The sequence below is a fragment of the Octodon degus genome, unplaced genomic scaffold (genome assembly GCF_000260255.1).
Source record: "Octodon degus isolate 3935 unplaced genomic scaffold, OctDeg1.0 scaffold00226, whole genome shotgun sequence".
In the NCBI taxonomy this organism is placed as follows: Eukaryota; Metazoa; Chordata; class Mammalia; order Rodentia; family Octodontidae; genus Octodon; species Octodon degus.
The window spans coordinates 549,048-557,125 of NW_004524802.1; the positions used below are offsets into that span (position 1 = coordinate 549,048).

Consider the following 8,078-nt stretch of genomic DNA (forward strand, 5'->3'; position numbering starts at 1 on the left):
TGTCCTCACAGAGGCCCCAGGCTTCTGACTGTGTTGGGCCCCATGCCTGGTACCACAGGCACAGCTGAGTCCTAACCTTCATTGTAAGAAACTGGATTCTGGGGCTACCGTCCCTTTTGGGACCTTCCACATACATCTATTTACCCCCTTGCCAATGGATCACCCTCCAGGGAGGGTGTGAGGCCCTTGCTGCCCAGGAAAGGGGCTGGCCAGCTTCAGTGAGCTAAGTGCCCACTCATCTTGGCAGATCCATGCCAGCCTGCAGGCCCAGGAAGCCACTTCCTGGGCTGTCACTCAGCAGCAGCCTCCTCCTCCCCCTCCTCTTTCTCCTCCTCCTCCTCCCAGCCATGAGGCCTAGGCTGAGCCATGACCCCAAGAGGAAACATGACAAGCTCCCTGTGGGACATGGTGGGAGTCCAGGTGCAGGAGAGTTTAAGTGCTGAGCACTTAAACTCGGGGGGGGGGGGCAAGGATTTGCATCTGTACCCAGGCTTGGGAGGGTCACAGGAAGTGGCCCAGGAACAGACTGGCCCATCTGGTCCCCACCCAGCCTGATCTTGGGACCTTGTGGCAAGCACAGCCCCACTTGCCCCGAGCCCAGGGTCCATCCATTGGGGCCCCAAGTTGTGAGCATGCTTCAACCTCTCCAGGCACATGTAAGACCATTCTCTCTCAGCTGTCCCAAGAAGGGAAGTTAAGCCCAGGGACAGGCCCAGGTACACCTCACCTTCATCCTTGCTTCTATGTGGGGCAGCAGGGGGTGAGGAGTGCCCACCGGCCCTCAGCTAGAGGACAGCCAGCTCATCTCGCCTCGAGGGGCTAAACCTGCCCAGCCACCCACTCAGGAGGGCCTGGATGATGTTGGACACACAGTGGCTTCAAGGACCCAGATTCTCCCTGAGGGAGGGAAGAAGGGAGGGGACAGGACAGGCAGGAGGGGGACACTGACCCTGAAATCAGGAGGGCTCACCTCTAGGCTGCTGTCCCAGCTGCACCTTGCCCTTCCTCACACAGCCTCGGTGCCCGTGGCTCCTTGCCCAGCCTCCAGCCACAGGGGGCAAACCCAGGGATAGAGGGGGTGCTGCTGTCAGCAGCCTTGCCCCACAGCACTCACTCCTTGCAGGAGCACATACGATGTCCAGGTACAGCTCCCAGAATGCCCACCTTCACTGGGCCTCCTTCCCAGCCAGCAGTACCCACCCTTTGTGCCCTCCCCTCCCCAGGGATGACACACAATCTCCGCCTGCAGCAGGCGGCTTTATTACACTGCCATGGTGCCAAAGACAGTGTGGGAGCACAGGAGGTGGCACTCACCTCCATGGCCAGCCCAGGCAGCGGCGGGCGGACACTCCCCAGAAGCTGGGGTGGAGCAGCTGTCTCCCAGGGTCACTCTTCAGTTGTCCCAGCTGGCAGTCTCGGTCCTTTACCCCAAAGCAGCATCTCAGATAGACACATTTATGTATGTGCACATGTTTAATCTGAACCATCAGCTATAAAATTGAGACAGATCACTCTCTTTACGTTCATGTCACAGTAACTGTGCACAGAAACAAGGAACCCAGTATTGATGACTCAGAGCAGACATCCCTGCCCCAGGAAAGCACTCGGGGAAGCCAGTGACACAGCCTGTGTCCCTGCTGGTAGCAGCTACTCTCCTGCTATGCTGGCTCTGTCAGTCCTGCTGCATGCCGGATGCACATGCAAACCCAGAACACGGAACTCATCCTGCAGGGGGCCATGTCCCTCAAGCCTCTGTGAGGTGGGGCCAGAAGCCAGGACTGCCAGGAGCAGTTGTCCCCTCACCTCAGCAGTCTGGGGTTGGGGTCTCCAGGTCAGCCGCAGAGGTACCAAGAGAGCACAGAGCCCATGGAAAGGTGGACTGTGGCCCGTCCTGCCACCAAGAAGGTGACTGTCTTTTTTGTGTGTGTCATTTGATTCTGAGTCCGGCAGACAAATGAATACAATATCAAGGGTTATTAGGCAGAGACGATGATTTAAACTTAGCTAGACTCTGTCCCAGTGCCACTTCCAACCCCAGCAGAAATAGATGTCCAGGCAGCTCTGCCACTTGCTGTCCCTTCAGAAGGTAGGGGCACCTCCATTCCACCCACTCCATGCTTGCAGCCATCAAGGTTCCAGCGGCAAGACTGATGACAAGGGTGACCCAAAGGACTTCAAATGCAATTGGTGTGTCCCTTCTCTGGGGCCAGAAGCTGTGTGGTCCTCTCCCAGGAGATGCCAACCTCCCTCCTCATGTGACAGCACCCATCCCTGCCCTAAGGGAGATGGGGAGCCCTGAAGACAATGCTTCTGGTAAGCTGTGCTTCTGCTACAAAAATGCCTGAGGTCAGAGAGACAGAACCCCACAGGTGGGAGAGACCCCAGGGTCAGGCTCTCTCGCCCCACTCAGGGACACCTGGAGGCACCCTGGTCTGGCACTCGCCCCAGTGCCTGTTGGCAGACATCTGGCAGCCTAGAAGTTTTCTGCATCCAAAGATAATCCATTTCCAAATTCCCAGATTCTTTGCCCAGTTATGATGAGCAGACAAGCTTCAGTTCTACCCCAGTGACACGGACTCTCCTCCTGTTGCCCTGGAGTGCCTGCCAGGGCTGCACCCCATGATATCAGCTGTACCCCACGGCTGTGCCCCAGGCCCTCCCAGCAGGGGCTCCCCCTGCCACCCACCAGGGGTGGGCCATTTCCTGCAAGTGCCCTGCCATGACTTTGGACCTGTGAGTCACTGGCTCTGGAGACCAGGCTCAGAGGATCCAAAGCACCCCGACAAGTGCTCAGAAATGCCCAGACACAGGACACTTGTGTCACCCACACTGAGAAACCCAGGCCCAAGTTCTGTCACAGAACCTGGCAAGGAGACAGGGAGGACAGCTCCCTTCCACAGCAGGTGGAGCCCAGAGGCCCAGGCTTCCAAACCTGGCTGCCTCCATCCCTGGGTCTCAACCAGCCTGAGGGGTGTGTCACACCAGCAGGGACTTGACAACACCACAGTGGAACTTGCGTACATGGCGGTACAGGTCCCCAGACTGTGTGAACCGGCGTTCACACCAGTGGCAGGCATGTGGCTTTTCCCGTGTGTGCACCACGGCGTGCCGGCTCAGGTTGTGCGAATACTGGAAGCTCTTGCCACACTGCATGCACGTGTAGGGCTTCTCCCCTGAGTGTGTCCGCTCGTGCCGCTTCAGCGTGTAGGTGCACGAGAAGGTCTTGCTGCAAAGAGGGCAGGTGGGCACGGAGCCATCAGGCGAGAGCCTGGCCCGGGTGCCTTCCCGCTCCCGGAAGTGTGCACTGAGGTGCTGCTGCAGGGCGTTGGCGCTGGGGAACAGCTTGCAGCACAGCGGGCAGATGCAGAGGCATCCTCGGGGACCCAGCTCTTGGACGCTGCCCGCCACTTGTTTAGAACCCAGCTCCAGCTCCTGGCTGACTGCCCTGCGGCAGGACAGCAGCTCTAAGTCCGGTGGCAGGAGCTGGGTTGTGGGGCCACAGGGTGGCTGGAGAGAGCCGCGGGGGCTCCGAGGGCCATGGCTCTCCTGTTCCCAGGGGGCATTCTGCTCATCCTTCACCAGAGCCCGAGCACCTAGCTGCCTCTGGCTGCTGCCGAAGGATGTCTGCACTGGCTCGGACCCGGGGATGGGCTTTAGCGACAGGTCCAGGGCCCGGTCTGACTCTCGTGGGGCCTGCCAAGGGGCAGGCCTGGATGCTGGCAGGGAGAGCTCAGCTGTCTGTGCAGTAGGGTGGAGGTCCGGGCTCCACACAGGCAGGGGGCACGGTGACTCGCCCTGACGCTCTGTACGGAGAGCAGGGGCCTCCAGCTGCAGCGCCAGGTCCTTTTCCCTGAGCCTGCCCTTGCAGACCTTGACGATGTCATACATGTGCAGGTAGCTGGCAGCGGCCAGGACGTCCTCGACGGGCAGGCTACGCAGGTCCAGGCGGCCCTCGTACATGAAGTCCAGCAGGCGGCTGAAGGCGGGAGCCGTGACGATGTCGCCGTTCAGCCGCACCGTGTCGCGGCCGCCAGCGGGCCGGTCCCGGTAGAAGAGGTGGAAGTAGACGCTGCACGCGGCCAGCACTGCACGGTGCGCAGGGAAGCGCGCGTCGCCCACCAGCACGGTGCAGTCGCACAGGAAGCCCAGCTCTCGCTGCTGCCTCAGGCGGCCCAGCAGGCGCCCGCTGTGCCCCGGGAACTCCATGCTGCCGCCGTCATTGCCGGCGCGAACGGGACAGCCGTCAGGCCGGTGATGCGCGCGCCCGAGCCGCTGGGCACCTGCCGCGAGCAGGAAAAACTCGCCCGAAAGTAAACACGAGCCGCACCGACCCGGGAGCCCGGCGCCCCCTGCTGCCCCGCGCCGCGCCCTAAACGCTTGCCTCCGGGCCCGCAGCGCACGCGACGCCACATACCCCGACGCCAGGCCGCCGCCTGGCCCCCTTTTATGGCGGCAGGGCGCTGAGCGCTACAGGCCGAGCCAGAGCCCGCTCCCCTCGCCGCTCCCCCCCACCCCGCGCCGGTCACCGCCTCCCGCGCGCCCCTCGCCGGCCCCGCCCGCCCGCCGCTCGCCCCGCCCCAGGAGGGAGGGAGGGAGGCAGCGCCCTCCTAGCCGGGCTGGAGGGGGCGGGCCGAAGTACTTCCAAGAGCGGCGGAACCGCTGAGGTCATCTAGCCACCCCTTCCCGGTGCGTCCTGCCCGGCTTACTCCGCGCAACCGGCAGGGGCGCTGCGGGCAGAGGGGTGCGGGGTGCGGCGGGTGGGGTTCTCGCGATACTTGCCCCCATGCTGAGGTCCCCTCCGGAGCGCCCGCGTGGGGGGCGGTCAGCAGACTAGTCCTCGGGACCCGGGGAGGCGCCGGGTCTGGAGTGGGTGGGGGTGTGTGGGAGGAGGTTTGTACGTCTTTAAAAAAGACACCCCTTTCTTCCCTGGGAGTCTTCTCTTGTATCAACGTCCAGACACAGTAGAGTCTCCATCCAGCACTCCAACATAGGCAATCCCACCCTCCTAGCCCTGGACAGGGTGGGAGGCAGGCACGCTAAACTGGGTGTCCCAGAGCACAGGACAAGGCCCCTGTGGGCAGACAGTGTCTGGGGAACACATGGTGTAGTGGAGGGACAGAACTAGGGTGACTATGATCAAAGTGGGGACGCGAAGAGGGGCACGTGTCCAGGTAGGATCAGGGTCGGTGGCAAGGATTTGAGGAGACTAGGTTCTTCCCGGGACAGCAAAGGATGGGTTGCAGGGGCTGGGGCCCTTCCCCCCTGGCACAGCCTGGGGGTGCTATCTGAATCCCTGCCGGGCAGCGGGCGACTGCTCAGCTTAGTCCTGCTCATTGGATGTTTTTATTCTCTTTGCGCTAAAAAGAGGCTGAGATACCCAGAACCGCACTGCAGGTGCCAAGTTGCTGGACCAGGGTTCCAATTCCACAAGCCTCATTTGGAACTCTTTTGCCTCGCACTTGCTGGGAATCCAGGTGTGGAGTCCAGGCATGGAGGATGCGCCAGAAGGGTGGGCACAGCACCTGCTGGGGGTGGGCAGGGGTGGGGGAACAGGGGCGGTATAACAAAGGACTAGCAGTGGGGTAGGGCGCCCCCAATCTCCATGCCTGAGAGCAGATTGCCTGGCTGTGAGATGGGGTGCCCCTGGACAACTCAGAAGGGCTCCCAGTAGTTCTTTCATACCTGGTGGTTTTGGGGTGTGAGGGGCTGCTCCAGATCCTGAAGCCCACAGAAATTACAATTTAAAGTCTGTGAAAAGAAAAGCCTTCCCCCCCATTAAGACATTATTGCTTGTTTGTGTGACATTCACATTTGACTGGGCATCCTGTGTTTCTATTTCCTAAGTCTGCTAACTGCAGCTTGGAATCCCAGAATCAGACCAAACACCCAGCCCTCAGGCCAGCAGAGGGACAGCAGGCCCCTGGCCCCCCTTTGTATAAATGTGACCCCCAATAGCTGGGTTCAGTCCAGCTCAGGGTAGAGTCTGTTCTGGTCACCCCTCTGGGCCTGCCAGGATCTGAAGCCAGTCCCTCCAGCCTTGGCTCCTACCTTGATCCCTGTGAGTCTTGGTAATTCTTGGCTGCAAAGTGGGAACCCAAGTGCCTCTCAGAAGCTATGTGATAGGGACCGCAGGGCCTTTGTGCTGCTGGTCACTTGGTCCTGGAAGGCTTACCCCCAAGGTCCTTAATGGCCCTCTTCATTCCTGTCTCTGCTTGAAGGCCCTGTCCTTAGCTAGGTGTCTTCTCAGGTTCCTGAAACCTACCCTGAGCTCTCCTGGGCCTTCTCCAGAGTAGTGTTCAGGGAGTGCACATAGCCGGGGCGTGATGACATCCTCTGGAACCCTAGCCCTGATTCCTCCATGGCTGCTGTCTAGCATGGCTTCCCAGCCTGGTCCTAAGCCTGCGTTGTGTGGCTGGCAGGACCAGAGCTGTGGGGTGCAAAGAGGGCCAGTACCTGTAGGGCCTGCCCAGCTGGCATGACCAGAGAGCAGGGAAGGAGCAAGAGAGGCCCATCCTCTCCCTGAGGACCCATATCCAGGTGTGCCCCCCCAAAAAAAAGAACCACCTGTGGCCTAGGACACCCTCCCAGCCACAGTGTGGTGCCCTCAAGCAGACTGGTGGTGGGAGGCAGTCACAGAGCCCCCATGGGGGGGATATGGGCAGAGCCTATCCAGACCAGGGCATCCATCTGGCCTGGAAAGTGCCCGAGGCCCAGCCTGCAGCTGCTGTTGACGCTTTGCAACCTGGACCCTCAATCATTCTTGAGGGCTGCCAGTTGTGGAAGGTGACAGGGCAGGAGGCAGGGGCCAGTGTGGCAGTTTCTGTTAGTAACATCTGGCTGTGGGCAGTGACCAGGCTGCTCCAAGGCTGGCTCTGAGGGCTGGGTCATCTCCTTGCCACTGTCAGGGTCTGCAGGGCTGCTGAGAGGAAAGGCTTGCTTCTACCTGGGGGGCTAGAGAAGAGGGGTGGCCTTTCCACTGGGAGAACCTTCCTAGACCAGTGCCCACAGAGGGAAGCCAAGACTGGAGGTTGCCTGAACTCTAGGGAGCGGCGGGCTTGGATTTACCCAGGTAACAAGCAGGGACGCCCGCCCCCTGCGGTCGGGCCAGAAAGCAACCACATTGCTGTCTTCCACAAGAGGGCGCCCTGCTGGCTCAGTGGTCACTGGCCAGCCACCATGTCTGTGGGACAGCCACAGGGGGCGGGGGTGGGTGAGGGATGGGTAGGCATCTAACACTGTGATCTAGGCAGTACCCAGGGCTGCCGGTGGGTCGTGTGAGCCGGGACGATCCCTGCCCGGAGGGTGTTCTCTACCTGCGACAGTACTTAGGGAGGGTCCTTTTTCTGGTCAGCCCCAAGAAGCAAGGAGAGCCCTAGCTGTAGCTGCCGACTCTATCTACCCAGCACCCAGCCCCAGCTGAACGCTGACCCTTAGATGAAAAAGGAAGAATTGCCTCCACAATCCCCCGCCCAGTGTCAGGGGTCTTTTCCCTAAAGGATTAAGATCTCTGGGGGCTGCAAGGGGGGGGGACAGGTCAGTGAGGAGCCCACGGCCGGGGGCAGGGCAGGACAAGTGATAGGTGGGAGACACTGTGGCCCCTGGTGCAAGAATCAGGGGGCGCCTTGGGGGGCACTCTGCAGACAGGGTGTCCACCCACTGCGAGTCCTGCCTTCTTCCTCGGTCTGAACCAGCTCAGGTGGGACTCAGGCCAGGTGTGTCCTCCTCTGACATCTGCTAAGTCCTTCACTGCATCTGTGACCTAGTCTCCCCACATGCTCTCCCCACACGCTCCCTTCTGTCCTTTGGGGACACCACTGGCTGGTGACTCCTTGCCCAGGCGTGAAGACACAGCACTACCGCCCACCCCAGCACGATCTCAGACCTCTGCTAACAGGGCTGGGGCGGTAGGCCGGGTCACGCTGCAGGCGGAGACCCCCGGCCGAGGAGCCCCGTTGTGCGGTTAGTGTCCGGGACCCGCGCTGGCTCCTCCTCGCCGGGGCGAGCTCCTCCCTGGCCGCCGGCCGCGCGCTAGGGGCGCCCGGGGCTGCGGAGGCGGATGTGGGCGCGGCGCGGGCGCG

General features: G+C 61.4%; 1 protein-coding gene across 1 annotated transcript; it reads right to left on the reverse strand.

The window, feature by feature from the left end:
• Positions 1–1,483: 1,483 nt before the first annotated feature.
• On the reverse strand, positions 1,484–4,500 carry Zbtb42 (zinc finger and BTB domain containing 42). The gene has a single exon (XM_004645377.2). It carries the CDS (start codon positions 4,204–4,206, stop codon positions 2,977–2,979), a length of 1,230 nt encoding a protein of 409 aa, XP_004645434.1. The 5' UTR covers positions 4,207–4,500; the 3' UTR covers positions 1,484–2,976.
• Between the last annotated feature and the right edge of the window lie 3,578 nt (positions 4,501–8,078).

Excerpts from the sequence above, each read along its gene's own strand:
- Zbtb42 (XM_004645377.2), bottom strand. The coding sequence starts at position 4,206 with ATGGAGTTCCCGGGGCACAGCGGGCGCCTGCTGGGCCGCCTGAGGCAG.